The sequence below is a fragment of the Eubalaena glacialis genome, chromosome 8 (assembly GCF_028564815.1).
Source record: "Eubalaena glacialis isolate mEubGla1 chromosome 8, mEubGla1.1.hap2.+ XY, whole genome shotgun sequence".
Taxonomy (NCBI): domain Eukaryota; kingdom Metazoa; phylum Chordata; class Mammalia; order Artiodactyla; family Balaenidae; genus Eubalaena; species Eubalaena glacialis.
Genome location: NC_083723.1, coordinates 110830335 through 110850325, shown reverse-complemented (window position 1 = coordinate 110850325; position 19991 = coordinate 110830335). Strand labels below are relative to the sequence as shown.

Below are 19991 nucleotides of genomic sequence, written 5' to 3'. Positions count from 1 at the left end.
TGGACAATTTGGAGATGCACACGGAAGTCCAAAAGGCAGGGCCTAGCTGAGAGGAGTTCAGAGGAGCCCGACCTGGATGTGGTCAAGGAGAGACTGTCAGGACCCGGGACAGCGGGGCCGGCGTCTCCCATCAGCTGGGGAGTCAGGGCTCCACCGCCGAGGGCGCAGACAACGCGATCTGCCGGCAGGGGGCGCGCCCGGGCCTCCGCGCCCGCGGGCGGCCGGAAGCCGGAAGTGCGGGGACGCGGCCGAGCCGGGGGTGGGCCACGGTGCGCGTGGGGCCGGGGCCCGGCCGGCCGGGCTCCGAGATCCCTACAACCGCCCAGAATCAGACTCCCGGACCCGCCCCGGAAGCCAAGAAGGGGGCGCGGGCCCGGAGGCAGGAAGCCCTGCTGGAGGAGCGCCGGGGACGCGGGCGGCGCTGTTGCCGGTGAGGCCCCGCGTGGTTGTCGCGCGTGCCCCCTCGCCCTCCTCCTGCATGTCGGCACCGGTCTGGTCGCGCCAGGACGGCGCGGGGTCCCCGAGGGCTGCGGCGGCTGAGAATCGGGAGCTCTGGGCTGGGCACGCGCCCGCGGGGCCGCGCCGGGGCGTCCCAGGCCCTCACCCACCCCCAGCCGGCGGAGTCTGGAGGACCCGCGTGCGTGTCCCGGCCGGCCATTTCAAACTTTTTTGTGACTTTGTGCATACTGCTCAGTCTCAGTTCCTCCTGTGTAAAATAGGCTTCAGAATATCTACCTCATGGTCAAATCAATGTACGCACCGACCGCCGCGCTGTGTTTGTGCCGGGCGGTTAGCGGTGCTCGTTAGGTGTGGGAATGAGTATTAGCACCGCTTGAATTTAGGCGGAAGGCGCCCGCAGCTGCCTTCAGGGTTAACTGCTAAGTGGAGGGTGGAGCCCTGCACCCTTTGAGTCACAGGGTCGGGGCTGAGCTTTAGGAGGAGGGGCTGAGGTGGAATCCAGTGCGGGTGGGGAGAGGCCCAGTAAGATGAGACACTCCCCCCAGCCCGGCGCCCCAGCTTCTGGATTCCTGACCCTACTGCTCGCTGAAATCTGACCGGTCAGAAGTATCTTTGGTGTAAGGAAGTGGGTGTTGGCAGTGAAACCTCACTGTGAATCAAAATGGCCTTGGAGTTTCTTATAACCGCTCCCAGAAGAGGGAGTGAGAAGACTGTGGTTGGGAGAAACAGGGAAGAGATCTTTGAGAGGTGTCCTAAGGGTAGGATAGTCAGGGCACCCTGGGGACCGTGAGCATCTGGGGTGGAGAGGAGCAGGGGCACCTCCCTCCCTCTTTCCTCCTGGGAGGGTGTTCATCCCACTCCTCCCGTGTTGAATGGCTCAGTGCAGAGGCTCCTGGAGGCGTTGGGCCTGGCTGCCGGTGGGGACCCTGGGCCCTGCGTGGAGGGCTGCTGCTCCCTGAGCCCATCGCCTGCCCCTTCATGCCCTGTGAATGGCACATCTGCGTCTCCTGGGCCCTGCCCTGACCAGTAATTTCAGCTGATGCCTGGGAGTATTCTCGCTTATTAGAATTCACTGGTCTTTGTTCTTCTTTGTAGGAATTAAAGCTGGACTCCCATTCAGGACAGACAGACCTATAATTCCTGGTGTGATGAGAGAGTGGGATTTGCCGTCCTGAAGTCATTAAGCTTGGGCCCTGGTTCCTCTTTATGAGAGACTAGGGAGATGGAAGACTTAAAATCTGAGAATAAAAAAAGGGTGCTTCCCGCATGGATGACAGCCCAGGTGGCTGAAAAGAGGACGGTGCAGGTGAAGACCCCCAACAAGAGGAGAACAGCCACGGCGCCAGTGGCTGCAGCAAGGTGGGGCAGCTTCTGGTCCTCCTGGGGAATTAGGACACGGGGAGGGATTTGGGGCATCACAGTTGCCGGGGCCCAGTCTTCCCGTGTTGGCAGAACAGTGAGGTGGGGTGTTTCAGTCCACAGACCTCTCATCAGCTCTCAGGGGGTGCACAGGAAGTGAGCTGTGCCCTCCCAGACTGGCACCGGCTTCTGCCTCTATTGGTGAATCTCCACCGCCAGACCCTCACTTGTCAGCTCCCGGATAGCGGCTCCCCCTCTCGGGTCACACACACCAGCCAAGCTCTCAGACGCCAGTTGTCCAAATCGCCAGTCTCTTCTCTTGCCACAGAAATTGTGACCATCCACTGGGCAAGATGAGTGACGAGGTGGTCCAGTCTCCCTGCGGGTAGATCTTCAGGGACAGACGGACAAGCTGCAGGTTGCTGTGCCGGCCTGAGATCAGAGGCTGTGGGGTGGGTTAGTTGAATGGTGGTAGTGGAGGGGGTTTCTGGGCCGCCAGGGAGGGGATGCCCCTGCCCTCTCCCCTCGTGGTCCCAGGCGCTCACTGTCCCTCTCTGCTCTTCCCTTTCTAGGTTTTCTTCATTGACCAGCCTTGATTTCTGGTCTTTGCAGCCCTCCTTTACTGTGTTCATGCACTGCGGTGGGAGGGGGGTGGGTTGAGTCTTGGCTTGTTCGATCTGCTCGCATCCACCGTGTGTGTGAGTTTGACTCTCAGAAGCCGGCTGTCGTGCCCTATTTCCAGATCCTCAGGGGAGCTAGTGGAGGGTGGGAAGCCCCACACTGTTGCCCCGAGAACCCCCTGTGCCAGTCACTGGTTACAAGGCTGCAGAAGCCACGTTGGCGCCCTGAGGAAGCTGCTGCTCTCACCCCTGCTGGGCAGGCCCTGAGACGCAGCTCTTGCTCTCATTCTCCCCTCCTGGTGATTCCGTGCCATCTCTAGCTTTGTGCTTTTCTTTCAGACTTCCTGCCATGAGGACTGTGTACTGCATGAATGAAGCTGAAATCGTAGACGTTGCTCTGGGGATCCTGATTGAGGTAAAGTCAGCTGTGTCTTTTCTTATAACCAGAAACTCTTGGTGGGCAGAAACTAGACCAGGGCCTGGTTCATGCTAATAAAAGAGGCGCCCTGCCTGCTGGGGTGGCCAGGAGCCCGCTCATCCGCAGCCCGCTCCCTGGTAGGTGGGCACCCGCTTGGGGCTGGAGACCTGGGAGGGCGCAGCTGTGCAAGGGAGGGCAGCCCGCTCTGTTTGGGTGCCTCTGTGCTGGTGGCGTGTGGAGGGGACAGAAGTCGTTAACTGCTCACGTTCTCTGGGGGGTCTCAGTCGGGCGAGGTGACTTCTGAGCACCGTACGGAGCAGCACGCCGCCGAGTGTCTTGGCTTCCGGAAGCGAGTAATAACCGTCCCACTTTAGAGCTGTATAGTACTTGGTAGTTGCTCAGGGACTTTTGTATATTCCTATCGCACTTATTCCTTGCAATAACCTGCTGATAGATATTATTATTAGTTACAGTAAGTGATTTGGTGCCAATAAGGGAGAGGCTAAGGCCCACACTCGGGGTTCGTATCCTGTGCTCCTTCCATTCTGTCACCCTGCCTTTCCGCGTACATTTATTCTAGTTTTCTTTCCTGTGGCGCTCTTCCTCAGGCCCCTGCCGCCGCTCTCCCAAGCTGCTCTCTACTTCTGCACCATCTGAGAAGGGGTGGCGGGGAGGGGAGGAGTCGGGTGAAGGGAGGGAGGGGCCACCTGTGATTTGGGGGCAGGGCCTGACTCGTCACGTGCTGGCTTCACAGTTGCTTCTGGGCCTGTTCTGCGTCACTGACGGATAAACCAGCACGTTAGGGAAGTAAAACCCCGGTCTGTTTTGCCTGCCATTGCTTCTACTCAGCAGGGCCGAAAACAGGAAAAGCCGTTGGAACAGCTGCCTGTGGCAGGCGCTGATAAGCCAGAGCACTCCCCAGCCGGCTCAGCGCCGCCGTCCCCGAGTCCCCCCGGGAGCAGCAGTGAGGACGAGGCCTGTGGGGCAGACGGCCCTCCTCCGGGGCCTGCGGGTTCTGACTCGGCCCGCAGCAGAGGCCGCGAGGAAGACCAGGATGCGCTAAAATACGTCAGAGAGATATTTTTCAGCTAAGGGACAAACTTCCAGGACTTTCTGCCCAGAGTGGCTGAAGGAAGCTGGGTTTCCCTCTTGGCCTGGGCGCTGCCCTCAGACTGTCACGGCTTCTGCTCCCAGCTTCGCGCCTCTCTGGGCTGCGCAGATTCACCTTGGGAGGTGAGGAATCAGGATGAGCTCCCATTAGAAATCCTCCCTGCACTGTGCTCTCTCCTCGCTCAGAGGGCCTGGGATCCCCACTGTCTGTTGTGTTCAGTTACCTGGTTCCAGGGAGGTGAGGTTGTGGTGGTCAACTTACTGGAACCAAAGAGTCAACTTAATAATTCTTAAAGAAAAACAAGTTTGGCTGCTAAGTACGCTGGAATTTCTACTGTTTGGCCTCCCTAAGGAGGAAGCCTATTTTAAAAATAGCTTCCATCGCGAGGCAGTCAGTCAGTCAGTCTGTGAGCCCTTGCTCGTCCAGCCCTGAACCAGACATCTTGCCACAGTGCTGGGCTCCGTCTAGGAGCCTGAGGCTCAGCGTACAGATTAAGAAGCCTCCTGACCAATCAGGCCTCCTCCCCCCGAGCTGCCACCTTTCTTCCACTTGGTGGCCTCGGCCTTGGTCCCTGGACAGTCGGAAAGCAAGAGTGGGACAGGAACCCAAAGGAGACACCAAGAACAAGACATCACACTAGAGTCCGTGTTTCTGCTTCTGTATTCAGTGTGGCTTTTGACAGGCATAGGATGAGGCAATCACGTGCTGTACAGGTTTTCAATATATAGGTGCTGAAAAATACACAAAGTTCCCCAGTGCATGAGTTGTGCTTGTATCCTTTCTGGGCCCGGGGTGAGAGGTGAGGGGATACAGCATTCACGTGGATGTGGAACCGTTCTGTCCTGTGCACCTTCCTCTCCTGACCAGGGACCCGGCGTCTTCGGTTCCTGAACTCCCAGGTCACGTGCTGGGAGTGATCTGCCCGCTGACCCCCTGCTCTGTCGGCCTTCAGGTCCGGGAGCCTTTTCAGGGGAACCTTCAAAGCCACCAGGGCTGCTCTTCGTGCCCATGTGTTCTGTCTTCGGTGAATCCCTCAGATTATTCCTGGGCCTTTGGGAGCATTGTCAGAGGTGAGGGGCTCATCGCATTCTACCCGCCTTGGATGGAGATGGGGAGCTGGCCAGGCAGGGCCCCCAGGGACCCTGAGGTGTTTCTTCATAGACCCTCAGTGGGTTCCAGTCTGGCATTTGGCAACTTGTCCTGGAAATCTGGCCCCATGACAGGAAGCCTTATCTCCCCATTGTTCTGAGGATAAAGTAAGAATGGCTTGCTCAGATCAGTTAATTAAAGCAGGAATTCTTGTGACAATGAGCTGTGTGGTTTTAGGGTGTCCTTAGGAACCTTACAAGTGCCAAAGGACACACAACCCTACACTAAGAAGCCGAGGGAGCCCTGGCCGCCCTTGCTGCCTCTTGTCCTTGACGTCGGGTGCCCTACCCCCTCCGCGGTGGGTCCTGTCTGCTAGAGCTTGAGATCAGCATTAGCTATGAAACAGGATGGCTGAGAAGACACAGCAGCCCGTGAATTCTCTGGCACCTTCTCTGAGCATAGTTCAAACAGAACCCTTGCAGTCACGTAAGCCTTTAGACAGAGCTAGCAGCTCTCAAGTTCTTGTCCTTTGCCCTCTGAGGGAACACGACTGTGGCCATAAGCAAGAGGATGAGTAAGCCCTGGGCAACACCCAGAGCTAGAAACCCAGGCCCCAGGAGGGAGAGCCGGAGCCACTTCCATGTGTAGGTGAGGAAGAGGCCCAGGCCGCTGGCCAGCAGCATGGAGGACATGGCCAGGAAGCCCACGGCCAGCTGACACTCTCCCTCGTTACTGTTGCACCAGGCCAGGAGGAGAGGCAGGGGGACGAAGAGGGTGAGGACCAGGGCCCCGTACACGCCAAGCCTGGCCAGGGCCAGGCCAACTCGAGGCACCCCCAGGGCCTCCAGCTCAGGGAACTGGTGACACTGTAGGGCCCCAGTGCCCTCGTTCCAGAGACAGAAGTTGTAGAAGCCAATTCTGAGGTTGGGCAAGTCGATGAGGTTGCCGGCCTTCCAGAGGAGAGCAAAGAACAGCAGGAAGATCGCTGTGACTGTGAGCGTCATGATTCCCAGGAACAGCAGCCGGTTCCTCCGCCTTGACCTTAGGACGGGCATCTCCTGCGCTTCACAGGGCGCCTTCCTGGGTACCTGTAGGAAGTCACGCCGTGAGTGTCCAGTTCTCCCTGTCTCCCTCCCAGTTTCTTCTCAAGCTCATGCTCTCCCTTCTGGAATTACATAAAAACCTGTGGCAAACTCCCTTCAAGACAGCCAAACCAGAACCAAGAGATCTGGGGTAACCTCCAGGCAGGGTCCACAGGCTCAGTCCTCAGCGGCCTCTCTGGGCTGAGATCGGGAGGAAGGGCCCTCCCGGCAGCTTTGAGGGCGGGAAAGATCGTAACTGAATGTTCTTTGGCCTGAGACTTTGCTGAATCTGATTTTTCCTTAGGATTAATATCTAAAACTGCAATCACTGGGTCAAGGGTAGCAATATTTTTTAGTGATTTTACTGCATTTTGCCAAATTGATCTACAGGAAACTTGCCTTCTCTAGTTCCTCCATAGTATATAGTATCGATATATATAGGATGTACCTTCCTCATCTTTTTGGAAAAATCTTTTCACTAAGTTTTTAATCAGAAGGACTTCTCCAAATTGGCCTCTCAAACAGTAGTCTGCATACTGTGCCTTTATATTTGTAAATTTGCCAATATGGAACAAAACAGCCATTTCCATCCTGAAGTGCCTAGGAGCACAGGGCCAGAGCACAGAGTGGTGTCCTGCAGTGCACCCGGCCAGGGCTGCCGGTGGTGTGGGCAGTGCAGGGAGTGGTGGCCAGTGGCGGCCTTGAAGAGAGGCCCAGAGGCAGCCCTGGAGATCAGCTTCTGGAGGGACCCCTTGAGAGGCGCAGCCCCTCACCTTTCCCAGAGCTGGCTGGAGGGTCTGCCTGACCACTCCCACACTTGTCCTGCGCGTGGAAAAACAAAGCGTGGTGAGAGGTGGCAGGATGTGGAACAGACTGAGGGGGAGGGCGGCGTCAGTCTGTGCAGGCTGCCACAGCAAGTTACCGTGGGCTGGGTGCCTTATCAACAACAGAGGTTTCTTCCTCTCAGTTCTGGCGGCCGGCAAGTCCAAAATCAAGGCACCGGCTCATTCGGGGTGTGGTAAGGGCTCAGCTTTTTGCTGTGTCCTCACATGGTGGAAGGGACCAGGAACTCTCTGGGGCCTCTTTTTTAAGGGCACCGATCCCATTCTAATCACCTCCCAAAGGCCCCACTTAACAAATACTGTCTCGTTGGGGGTTAGGTTTCAACATACGAATTCTGGGGAGACACAGATGTTCAGTCTGCAGTAGGTGGCTAATGAGAATAAAGCTTTATCAGTGACTCCTTTGGCAGAGACAGAAAGATTTATCAGGTGTAAAAAGGGTGTGTTTAGTCCACGGTATTAGATTGGTACGGTAAGAAGTTTTAACCAGTCCAGCCCACGGGATGGGAAAAATTCCCAACAGGAACATAGTTTGCACGGTTTTACATATTAACAAATGTTTGTAAAAGCCTGTATCTCCATTTTTAATGGATTTAGGTATTTCGGGGTGTAGGATGGATTTCCAGGACTGGAATCCGATTTACACCATTGTGCAGTGGGAAATAAGATTTGACTTGCCTCCATGGCCCAGGTTGGGAGTTGGGGTGCCTTTGTGTAAATCTCCCTCTTACTTCTCCTATTTCAAGCCTGTTACACTTGGGCTAAAAAAACAAACAAACATTATTATTAAGCTTAATGCAAAAAGATTCCTGGGGCTTCTCAGAGGAGACTGCATGAGCCACCTCACGCAGCAGCTCCCCAGGCACCCAGGGCCTTTGTTTCTGACTTCCTCTTCTCTCTCGAGGTTTTCAACAGAGAGTGAAACAAAATAAATTGGAGCTAGGAAGCCCATGAGCAGGCGTGTGGAGAAGGTGGTAGTCCCTGATTTACTTCCTCTCACCCCTTTATGCACATAGAATTCAGTCCCAACTCCTGTGCCTGGTACGTGAGGCTCACCACGATCTGGTACGACTTAGAACTTGAACTTGGGTTCTCTAGTGAGGCCCTGTTCCCTTTGGTCTCCCCCCTTGCTTTGCTGAGTCCAGCACCTGCCCACTGTCCCCGTTCCTGACTGCCCACCCGCTCAGCCACTCCACCTCCTCAAGTCCTACCCTGTTCTCTGCCTCTCTGAGTCCTACTGATGTTTCACCAGCTTTCTCAGACTACTTCAGCGCACAGTCTGATATAGCTGAAGGCCAAGATTATGCTCCCACTAGCTGTTTTATCCCAGAATGGTGCCTGATACACAGTAGGAACTCTTTTTTTTTTTTTTTTTTGAATGAATGAAAATGACATGTAGCGCCCTTTAGGTACTGCATGTACTTATCTAACAAGATGGCAAAGTTTCTTGAGGTGAGGGGCCGTGTTTTACGTCTCATATATACTCAGTGCTGGGATGGCTCCTCCGTGCTTCCTGTTGGGATGTGGACAGAGAGCTTGGGGGCTAGTCCTAGCTTCTTTTTTCTAAACACTTCCCAGTGAAACGATATGGTTATTTGGTTGGAAAACCCTAGGGTACTCTTCTCTGCCTTCCTAAGAGCTTACCCTGTTCTGTTCTGTTTTGGCTTTTAACGATCCTAGTATTCATGTTCTCACCACAATGAGCTTTTAAATTCCCTTTAGATGATAAGCCTGTGCTTCCTTCAGAGGGCAGAAGGGGACACTGCTGAGTCACTGTTGCTATTTTTAGGTGAAGTTTTTCCTGTTTATAATAAAGTAATGCATGTTGGTTGTAGAAAACTAGAAAAATGCACGGAAGTATGGAGACAAGACTAAAAATCGTCTATAACTTCAAGGTTGTAGAAGTAAGCACTCAACGACACGTTTCCTTCTATAATGTTGTTTTACATAGTTGGGACCACATAAATATATGTGCTTGTATCCCGCTTTGTAAACATCATTATAGCATTAATATTTCCCTTTGTCATTAGAAGTGTTTCCTAAACAATATTTTTAACGGCTGCATTAGCTGTTCTGTTGTGTATGGTTTATATATTCTGTCTTACGATGTTGTTTTATAATATTAAAAATAATGCCACGGTGACTATGTTTGTGAATCAGTTTATCCTTCCACCAGCAGTTTAAGAGAGTACTTATCTCATCTCATCCTCCCATATTGAATTTTCTTGTCTTTTCATCTTTGATAATGAAAAATGACACAGCATTGCTATACTGTTTCTTTTTAATGAGCAAAGTTTAACGTTTTTTAAGTGTTTGTTGACCGGCTCTGTTTTTTTCTCTTGGGAGTGCTGTCATGTCCTTTTTTTTTTTTTTTTCTTTTCTTTTATCATTTTCAGTTTTGGTTTCTGTTTGTCAGTGTATATGAGCTCTCTATAAATAAACGCTGCTAGCCTTTTGCCGTCACAAAGGTCATCGTAAAGCATAACCCTTTTGGGGCAGTGGGGCCCCTGGACCAAGACACAGATCTGGACTCTGAGTGAGTGTGTGGAGTGTCACCGGAGAGCCCAGGGCAGCAGAGTCCCAGTTATAGAAGCAGGAGGAGAACACTCCCAGACCGTGCATTTGAGGCAGTTTTTTTTGTTTGCTTCTGTTTTTTAGTTTAAGCACCTCTGAAGTTTTCACATTGATGGGATGATGGCTGAAAGAGGCACAGACATAGTATCCTGATCTTCTAAATTATGTTCTTGCCACCTTCATGTTAAAAGAGTGAAACTTTCATGAGGTCGTGTCTGAGGGAGCATTGGAGCTCTGGCAGATTGTTGCACTGAAAATCCCTGCAGCTGCCCACGCCCCGAGTATAGGACACCTGGCAGGCAGAGAACGGGTGACCAGAGAGCTTTTCCCAGCATAGGTTTCACCCCTGGCCTGTCCCTTGACTGTAAGGAACACTTGAGAAGGGCTGATGGAGCAGGGAGGCCGGCTCTTGCCACCGACACCGGCTTGTTTACTTCAGATGGCTGAAGGCCCTACCACGTGCTCTCTTGAGTTGCAGAGTCAAAATGGACTTTGCAAACTGCTGCCCGTCGACCTTTGTTTCTGTTTTAGAGAAGGTCTGTAGCTCCAATCTCCAGCTCCCAAACACTTCTTTCTTTTATGCTGAAATATTTATCAGCTTAATCATTATGTGGCTGCTGTATACAAATGTTGATCATATACTTATTTATAACTTATGATTTGTCACTGCTCTAATCATGACTTCACATATTACATTTTCATCTTATCCCAACATACGAGATTCCCCACAAAACTCCTTTCTCTACATTGACTTAGCAAAAATACCCACTCCCAAATCACCCACCTCATTCTGTTTTTTCAGTTCATTCTTCCTGCCTGAACGTCTAATGATATTCAGTAACAAGACTTTATATACAGCTGGGGCTTATTTAGTTTCTCGCCATTTTGCCCGAGTTCACCACCCGCACGCCTCTGTCCCGACTGATGCCCCCGAGGGTAGCCTCCTGGAGCACCCTGAACTGTCGCTCGTATCAGGGCACCGCTCGTCCACCACCGGGAGATTCTGCTTTGTTCAAGTGTTTAATGAGCCCTTAGAGGTGCCCGTCGGAGAGGAAGGCAAGTTCCTGCAAGTGTCCCCTTCAGTCCGAGCTCCCCCTCCAGAGGGTGGGGACGAGACTCTGGAACGTTTGAATTCCTTGGCCAGGGAATGATACAGTGTGCTGTGCCCGCAGGTGTGTAAACGTCCTGGAGCTTGTTAACAAGGATGACTCTTGACGCCAAGGGCGCCCACTTTCCAGGGACAACATTAACAGTAACTTGGCCTTCTCCTGCTTCTTTGGGACCAGGACTCCCCGGTGCTGTTAGTGCCAGTGTCACCTCCTGGACCTCTTCTCCCGTTATTCCTGCTCTCCACTCCCTCCCCCGGCTTCGGCCACGTTGGCTCCTTTCGCATTTTCCAGAAACTTTAGGCAGGCTCGGGACTTTGCACTTGCATTCCTCGCCTGGAGTGCTCTTCTGTTATCCCTTGGGTCTCTGCTCAAAGGTCCCTTTCTCGGTGGCGCCGTCCCTGGTCGGCATTTTGAAGCCGTAGCAGCCCCTCCGCGACCCCCGGCACCGCTCTCCCCGCACTCCTTCCCTGCTCTTCCTCCTTGCCGTTTTCCACCATCTAACGTGCTAAATGTTTTCTTTGGTCTTCCACCTACAACGCTCAGTAGAATGTAAACTTCATGTGGGCAAGGAATTTTATCTGTTAGGCAAATCAGACAAAAATCTATGGCTGCCCGTCTCTCTCAAAATCTGTCTTTAACTGTTATAGCCCCACACCCAGGACTCCCTGGCACATTATGGGCACGCAGTAAGTATCCACTGAGTGACCTCCGAATGGTTTCGTGAACGTCAGCCATGGCACATAGAGCTTCGTAAATGCCTCCTTCTATTTTTTTGACCTGAATCTCTGTCCTAGTTCTCCTTCTGGTCCTTCTCTGTTTTTTATTCTTCCCATTTCCTAAATGTAAGTTTCCTCAAGCTTGTGCCCTCTTTCTCAGACATGTATGTGAGCCTGTAGCTTCAGGCGTTGGACACTGTGAGGCCCCTTGCAAGGACGGACTCAGGTGTGGCGAGTCCCTGCCCCGCCCCGCCCTGGCACCAGCAGGAGCAGTTGCTGCCATGACCTGGCAAAACTTGGATGTTATAATTTTGCTGCTGTCAGACACTACACAGTTTGCAAGTTTTGTGGAACAGAAGCTTGAAAGAAAAACGGATGGATTTTTAGTTTATCGGCTACAAATTCATCTCCCGGCCTTCCTTCTCATTAATGACTTAAGAAAGCTATAGTGGACCTTAGAGGGCAGAACTTGCTTTGAGAAGTCTTTGTGATCACTGGAGGTGTCTAAGAAGGAATCTAGTTTGATTGAGGGCTTATTAATGATTAAATACTGACCTCAAAATCTTTTTGAGCATTTACTCTGTGCCAGGCCCTGTACTAAGCACTTAGCAGGTATTCTTAAGTTTTCACTATGAGAGCACATTTAATGTTATTATCTTCACTTTCCAGAGGAGAAAACTGAGGCTTACTGAGGCTCAGTAAGTTCCCCAAGTGAGCCTGGTGAGGCCTGTCGGGCAGAATTGTGAAATCACTGTAAGAACCTGAGCTTTGTCTCCCGAGGTCTGGCCCTCACATGCTGCATCATCCCCTTTAATCTTCACGGCCACAGTGTGTGGACATCACATTATTCTCCTCTTGTATGGGGGTGACACTGTGGAATAGTGCGTCTGAGCTTAGACTTTGAAGCTGTGTGTCCTGGGTTCAAATCCCCGCTCTACCATTTACTAGCTACGTGAATGTCTCTCTGCCTAGTCTTCTCATCTGCAAAATGGGTACAATAATAGAAGTTGTTTTGTAAATGTTATGGAAATTAAGTGAGGTGATTTACGTGCAGCATGTGGAACATTACCTAGTATTACTTAAATTATTATTATCATAGAGAGGAAACTGAGGCTCAGAGAAGTGACATTCTTGAGGAGACACTAGTGCTGGAGTTCAGAACAGAGCTTCCCTGGAGGACCTGGACTCCAGAAAGCTGGCCTCACTGGTGGCTGGCGCCGACAACTCGGGGATGGTGTGAGGGACGTGGTGGTGAAGAGCGTGGACCTTAGCGCCAGACCACCGGGGTTCAGGCTGCTGTCCTGTCGCTCATAGCGCGTGACCTTGGGCATGTCCTGAGCTTGCCAGCGTCTACATCCCCGCCCTTAACGCGCCTGCGGGCCTGTCCCTGGGGGCTGTTGTGAGACTGAAGTGAGTTAATTTGATCTGCACAGGTGGACTGCTGCCTGCTCTGGTGCCAGCGGTGGAGGCTGTGGTCCAGGGGAGAAAGGGAACACGAGGGAAGAGCAGGGCAGGGGCGGAGGGTGGGGCTGCGACGTGAATGGGGGGGAGCGAAGCCCAGGGAAGAAATACGAGCAGAAGAAAGTCAGAAAAACAGAATCTGACAGAGGAGAGAGCCAGCTTGTGAGAGGGGGCCTCCAGCCCTGGCGAAAATCTGTCTAGCTGAGCTCACTGAGCATCCGTGTGCTCGTGGTTTGGGTGTGGCTCCTGACGAAAATAAAAAGGGAAGAAGAAAGGGAAATGTGTCATATTTGCTTTGGCAGAAACGTGAGCTCAGGTTCTTACTTTTGAAAACGAGGCCACAGCGCTGTTTCCCAAATGTTGTAAGATGGAAGCAGCAGCCTGGGTTTCAGATGCCGCTTGGACGGCTGGGCCAGCAGTGGCTTTTTATGGAACACTGTGACGTCTGGATTTACTTAATTTTTCCATGTAAATAAAAACAGCTTTGCCAGCAGAAACATGACTACACCATGAGACTGCAGCGTGGAGTTGGAGCCCTCGCCGCCCCCCTCCACCTCCAGCAGGCTACTGGAATAGACTGTCTCAGCGGCTCCATTAATATTAACTTGCTGTCTGTCCAGTTGTCTTGTTGCTCATTAGCCCTGCTAGTAAGCAGATGATCCAGCTGGGAACAAAGGTCAAAAAAAAATTTAGCGCGGGGGGAAAAAAATCCTTAAAAGTGAGAAAACGCCTGCACCTTGGGACCCATCCTCGTTTGGTTTTTACTGGGGACACTTCACAGTGCAGTTTATGGGGGGCCAAGATTCACAGGCCCCAAGGCAGAGTTTGAAGACATAACAGTACCAGCAAAGAGTGACGGCCTTTGCTGTCACTCTCGATTGTGCAGCTCCTGCCCTCTCTCCTGCCCTCACATGGAGAGTCACTGCCCCCCTTCTACTGATGAGGCCAGGGTTTCCTCTTGTGACTCCAGCCATGATACATGTTGGACGATTCCCTGAGTCACAGGCCCCGGGGAATCAGTAACATGCGGGGCAAAGCAGGGGCTCGCCTTCCTTGAGCTTGCACTCTGGTTGGGGAGACAAACACCAAACATATATTTTTAAAAAGATAATTATAATTTTTGAAGAGATTTGGGAAGCAAATAAACAGGGTGACGTGAAGGAGAGAACCTGGTAGAAAGAAGTGATGGTTCTCCTTTGGAGGGTCAGGGAAGGCCTGTCTGTGAAGGAGACATTTGATTTGAGGCCTGAGGGGTGTGAAAGAGCCAGGGGAAGAGCCTTCTAGAAACAGAGAGTGCAGTGGTTATAAATACCGGGTTGGGAGAGGAACAGACCAGGGGCTGGGTGACAGCCCAGTGACTGAGGGGACAGGACGAGGCTGGACAGGGGAGCGGACCCAGGTCCCTGAGGACCTTGGAGGCCAGGGTGAGAGGTTTGGATTATATCCTCACTAGGTGCTTCATTAACTCAAGCCCCTGCTCCCCCAAACCTAAGGCGCGAGGCCCCAGGTGGCGGGGCTGAAGGTGCGGAGAGTTCCTGAACTGGGGTGGGAGCAGTGCCGGGCGTTGTCTCTGGCGGTTCTGCCCACTAGCCCTGCTGTAAAACTAGTGAACGTAGTTTGCCTCCAGCAGTCAAAAGGAAAGAAGAGGAGGTAAAGAATGATAGACGGTCACTTAGACTTAGACCTTCAGTTTTGCAAAAGTTATTTTGAGAGTTGGCCGGAAAGGAGGCTAAGTCTTCTAGGACTTCACCTCCATCCCCACACAGGAGGATGCGGTTCTTACCTGGAGAGCTTGTAACGCATATGAAATGGCTTTGTAACTCACCAAAATAACTCAAAGAAAGCAAATCACAGGCCAACTGAGTAGCAGGTGCTATGGGGCCTCTCCCTCCGTCCCTGAGAAAGCAAATCTTTCCCTGGTCACTCTTAGGCGGGTGCTGACCGAGGCCTGATGCTTCCTGGTGGGCAGGATGCTGCCAGAAGGGGCCGAGGTTGCTGCTCCTTTGTGTTCTCTGCTCTGCCAGGGTCTCTGCTGTTAGTACCTCCACCTCCCTACTGCTGCTGAGTGGGCAAAAGATCTGTGTCCTCTCAGAAAAGCTGGGGATCGGGGGCGTCCCCTCCCAAAGTCTATTCAAGTCTAGATTTTTGGCTGATAAAGTTAAGTTGTATATTGGGACTCAGAAAATGAGGCGGCCCCAGTGGCCCAGCCCAGGTCACAAATCTAAACCCAAGTCAGCCTGCATGGGAAACATCTGTCAAGGAAACCTAACATACAGCAATCACAGTCTTCCAGCAGCTTAAGCCAGCTCACCTTCCCCAGGAAATAGGACCTGCTGGCTACGAGGTCGAGGTTTCATTATAAGCCATGTTACCTCTTCTAATGCTCTGTCCCACATCCCTAGAAAGAATGCTCCACTGCTTGCGAGGCACTGTGCTCCCTGGATCTGTGGATTGTTTTCCCTTGAACGAAGGAATGAGTAAACTCATTGCTAAATTATTTCAGTTCTGTCATTTTGACAGGGCTGAGACAGCTGAGGTGGTGTGAGCCCAGGGGTATAGAATAAAGCCCTGCAAAGTCTCAGTTTCTATGACAACATACTGTGCATGCATTTGAAGATTAAACTTCCAAAGATATTTATTATATTAATTAATTCACCTTAAGCTGTAATTCACTTGAAGAGGCCTAAGGCAGGCTAGAGTCACTGAAGTCATTGCAGTGTCCAGCTCCCAGGTAGAAATAACTGAGGGAAAAGTGGGCCCAACAGAACAGAATGGCAGGGGTACTGGATGGACAGCTCAGAGGGCAGAATATCTCAGAAAAGCCATGTATATGAAGTTAATACACCATAAAATCGGTGTTATAATTCGGTGGAAGAAAGGGTTTTCCATTGACTAATGCTGAAGCAATTGATTAGTTAAAACAAAAGAAAACGATTTTAGGGCCTCATCTCACTCCACATACCAAAATAAATTTCACATGGATCCAGTAGTGAAATGTAAGGGACAAACAGACAAAAGAAAAAAAAGATCTAGAAAAAAGTAAATATTTGATTTATGAATGAGAAAGAATGCTCTGAGCTTAAAAGCAAATTGAAACTACAAAGAAAAAAGCAGTACAGATTTAACTATTAAAATATACATTTCTGTACAACAAAATGTAAAATTAAAAGTCAGTGTGCATGGAGGGCTTCCCTAGTGGCACAGTGGTTAGGAATCTGCCTGCCAATGCAGGGAACACGGGTTCAAGCCCTGGTCCGGGAAGATCCCACATGTCACAGAGCAACTAAGCCCGTGCGCCACAGCTGCTGAGTCTGCACTCTAGAGCCTGCGAGCCACAACTACTGAGCCCTCGCACCACAACTACAGAAGCCCACACGCCTAGAGCCTGTGCCCTGCCATAAGAGAAGCCACCGCACTGCAACGAAGAGTAGCCCCCGCTCGTCACAACTAGAGAAAGCCGGAGCACAGCAAAGAAGACCCAATGCAGCCCAAAAAAAAAAAAAAAAAAGTCAGTGAGTATGGAAAAATATCTGCAACAAATATGAAATGGTTAATATACCTAATATAACAAATGTTCATGCAAACAGATAAGAAAAACATTAATCTCCATAAAAATGGACAAGGCATATGAAGAGATATTTCACATAAGAAGGAATGCAAAATAGTTAACTGTAAAAAACTCTTTTTTGTTTATTTGTACCCTCCACCAAATGTGTGAGGGTTTTTCCTCACCAGGGAATTCTCTGTGACACCTGGATGTCCTATAATTTAACTTAATTCTGACACTATCTACCTGGAGATAGCATCAGATCCCACAGGTTAAGGGGTCAGTGCCGCAAGCCGAGCGCTGCCTCCCCCCGCCCCCAGTGCAAGTCTAGGATAACTTCGAGTTTCCTATGACCCCCTCCTTGGGTTTGATTAATTTGCTAGAGTGGCTCACACAGAACTCAGGAAAACAGCCTACTTACTAGAATACTCATTCATCATAGAAGGATACAACTCAGGAACAGCCACCCAGAAGATGCAGAGGGCAAAGGGTGGGGGGAAGGGTTGTGGAGCTTCCATGCCCTCTCTAGGCCTGTCACCCTCCTGGCACCTCCGTGTGTCCACCAGCCCAGAAGCTCTTGAACCCTGTACTTCAGGGATTTTTATGGAGGTTTCATTACGTAGGTATGATTGATTGAATCATTGGCCACTGGTGACTGAACTCTGTCTCCAGCCACTCTCACCTCCCTAGAGGTTGGGGGCTGGGGGGGTGGTTTTCCCTGGCAGCCGGCCCCATCCTTAGCGACTTGCCAAAAGTCGAGTCATTAACAACTCAGAGGTGGTTGAAAAGAGTTTGTAATGAATAAAAAAAAGACACCTTTACCTCTATTATCACTTAGGAAATTCCAAGGGTTTTAGGAGCTCTGTGCCAGAAATGGGGACAGAGACCAAACACATATTTCTTATTATAAAACACTCTATCACATTAACTAACATGAAAAAAAAGTCTATACCTCATGTAATGTAATCAAAGATATGCCAAGTAAAATAATCTATACGTTTCCCTATTAAAACTGCAGCTAAAAACACTTGATATCAAGAGTGCAGTAAAACTGGCATTTTCATATAATGATGGTGGATGTGAAAATTCTTAGAAACATTCTGGGAGGCAATATGGCAAAAGGCACTAAAAACCCTAAAAATCATCATACCTTTTGGCCAAGTAATTCTACTTATGAGTCTACCCTAAGGCAGCAATCAGAAATGCAATCAATGATTTATATACAGGAATGTTCATCACAGTATTACTTTGGCAAAAAATGAGAAGCAACTTGAATGCCCAACATTAGAATCAAATTATGACATATCAAGATACTAAAACTCTATGCAGCCTTTAGAAGAACCAGGTCTGAAATCACACTTTATAGTATGACTGCAAGAAAGAGACTAAGGAATTGTTCTAAAATGTTATTGTTTGCCCTGATATCTCTGGGCATTATGGGTAAGAGTTCCTTTCTTTTTGCATTAAAAATATTTCCAGAATCATGTGTTACATTTATGTAAAAGTGAAATTTAGAAAATGAACAATCTTAGTGATTAGATAAAGCAGGGGGTTAGCTGGAAAGAGTGTTGAGAAAGGGGAATATACAAAATCAAAAGGAGAACGTCATATGCACGGATTCGGGACTTTGGGAGAGATGAGGTTTAGGAAGAAGATACTGAAAAATGCATTTCAGCTGTCATGAGGGAGGAAGGAAGGACGAATTACATACATACATGTATTTATCTCTTCCCAAAGAGCCTTTGATCTTACAGGTGAAGAAGCATACTGGAAATTATTAGGGAAATAGCCCACATTAAAAAAAAAAATCTTTTAAGATCACCAACTGAACTAAAATCCCACCATGAATTTCCATCAAGGTGTGAAAAGCAATGTAGTCTAATAACATAGGGTCTGAAAATCTCTTAGACCCTCTTGTCTTCTTTCTGAGTCAAGAACACAGGTCTTTCTGACAGTCTTAGTCCACAGTGCGTATTGTAAGAATTCATGATGTTTCCTGTAACTACCAGTTTAGCTACTGCGAGTCAGTGATCTGCTTTTGTTTGGTGGCCTATTTCTGATGAAGAATCCACTTCATGCGTCACAAACCATTATTTGTACAGACTCGGTGCAAGACCCTGCTGCCCACAGTTCTCCCCTGCATTTCTAACCAGTTATACTGGCATTACCTGCACCACTTCTGAGGCCAGAGTCGCACAGGGTGATGCTGAAGGGAGTAGGGAGAAGGAGGGAAGAAGAGCACAGCTCACGAAGGTGGGTCTGTACGGCGGGGGGGAAGGTCCCCAGACCCTGACTACCAGTAGTTTCCCCGGGCCCATGGCTAGAATGCAGGGTCTGAGAGGAAAGCTGACTTGTCTTGCAGAGAGGCAGGCGTCTGGGCGAGCTGTGGGGCATGTAGGGTAGGTACTTACCAAAAAGAAGATGCAGAACCCACAAAACACTCATAAAGAGGAGGAGCAGGAAATCAGGTTCGCTTGATTCTTCTCTCTCGCTGCCTCCTAATGTCAGGTTCCAGAAACGAGGCCGGTGGAGACGGGACGATGCAGCCCCGAGCATAAGCCCCGAGCTTATGACCGGCTGGAAGGCGCAGTTGTGCCTAAGTAAACAGCTCTCTGAACTTTGTCACATTTGTGCTGACTGATGACACTATCCCCTGATTTCACTTTCATTTCTTGCCGGTGGCTCCTGACTTTTCAGAAAGAAAGAATGTAAACAACATTGTTGTTCCCCAAACCGGCCACTTTACCCACACCTGAACCAACCAGCCAACCAATAGACTTAAAGAGGCAGGTAAGTGTCTTGATTATATCACACCACAATTCCAGAAAGGAAACTGGCCAAGACACTCTCAAAACTCTTAATGTTTTAAACCAAAATAAATACAACCTAGAATCTTACTCAGAAGGGACCCTTAAGATCATCTGGTCTGAGATCCCAGACCCAGGTCACCACTGGGGAAGCAGTTATGCATCTGTCCCCTCCTTTTCAGAAATCAGCTTTGTAGGATGACTGGGCATCCCTGGACACAAAACCTTGTCGTCTTAGTGTCCTCACCAGGGTGTTTAGGCCCATGCTGGAACAGCTGGAATATCTCTTATTTCAAAATAAGAGCAGAACGGAGCTTTTATTTTTGTAATCATAGGGGCTCCTAGCCAGAGTTTAAAAATTGCTTTCTATGCTCACATGACCAGCTGGAAATTCCAATTTGGGGTTAAGCTCGGTTAAGTCAGTACACAGCTACCTAGTAATATTGCTGAATCCTTCAGGGTTCCTCTTCCCCTTGCTGGCCTTCCCTCAAAGGAGTTCTTTGAACTGCTACATTTTTTCCCCTTTGTAGTTCTTTTAAACTCAAACCCTAGAAAGAGGTGATGTAGGTGATGTGATCTAATAGGAAGGAAGAACAGAAACTCTGGGATCAGGGAGCTCTGCTACAGATTAGTAAATTATTTAACATCTCTGAGCCTCAGGGTCTCATGTGTAAAATGGAAACAATACCTGCTTTGCATGGCTGTTGTGGAAATTGGAGATAATGCATGAAGGTTCTTAGTACAGTACTGGGCACACAGTAATGGTAGCTGTTATTATTAAAAGGAGAATTTCTGAA

General features: G+C 50.1%; 2 protein-coding genes across 5 annotated transcripts; one reads left to right on the top strand and one right to left on the bottom strand.

The window, feature by feature from the left end:
* Positions 1-229: 229 nt before the first annotated feature.
* On the top strand, positions 230-5005 carry CYREN (cell cycle regulator of NHEJ). 4 transcript variants are annotated; one of them, XM_061198758.1, is made up of 4 exons: positions 230-430; positions 1555-1818; positions 2778-2853; positions 3709-5005. In XM_061198758.1, exons 2-4 carry the CDS (start codon positions 1682-1684, stop codon positions 3946-3948), a joined length of 453 nt encoding a protein of 150 aa, XP_061054741.1. In that variant the 5' UTR covers positions 230-430; positions 1555-1681; the 3' UTR covers positions 3949-5005. The 4 variants fall into 4 exon arrangements, with proteins under 4 accessions (XP_061054741.1, XP_061054738.1, XP_061054739.1 ...); XM_061198755.1 differs by having other exon boundaries at positions 3706-5005; XM_061198756.1 differs by lacking the exon at positions 230-430 and adding an exon at positions 982-1076 and having other exon boundaries at positions 3706-5005.
* On the bottom strand, positions 4610-19350 carry TMEM140 (transmembrane protein 140). Its single transcript, XM_061198754.1, has 3 exons — positions 19286-19350; positions 18799-19076; positions 4610-6144 (listed from the first exon to the last, which is right to left on the bottom strand). The coding sequence occupies exon 3, from the start codon at positions 6109-6111 to the stop codon at positions 5551-5553; it is 561 nt and encodes a 186-aa protein (XP_061054737.1). The 5' UTR covers positions 6112-6144; positions 18799-19076; positions 19286-19350; the 3' UTR covers positions 4610-5550.
* Positions 19351-19991: the final 641 nt, after the last annotated feature.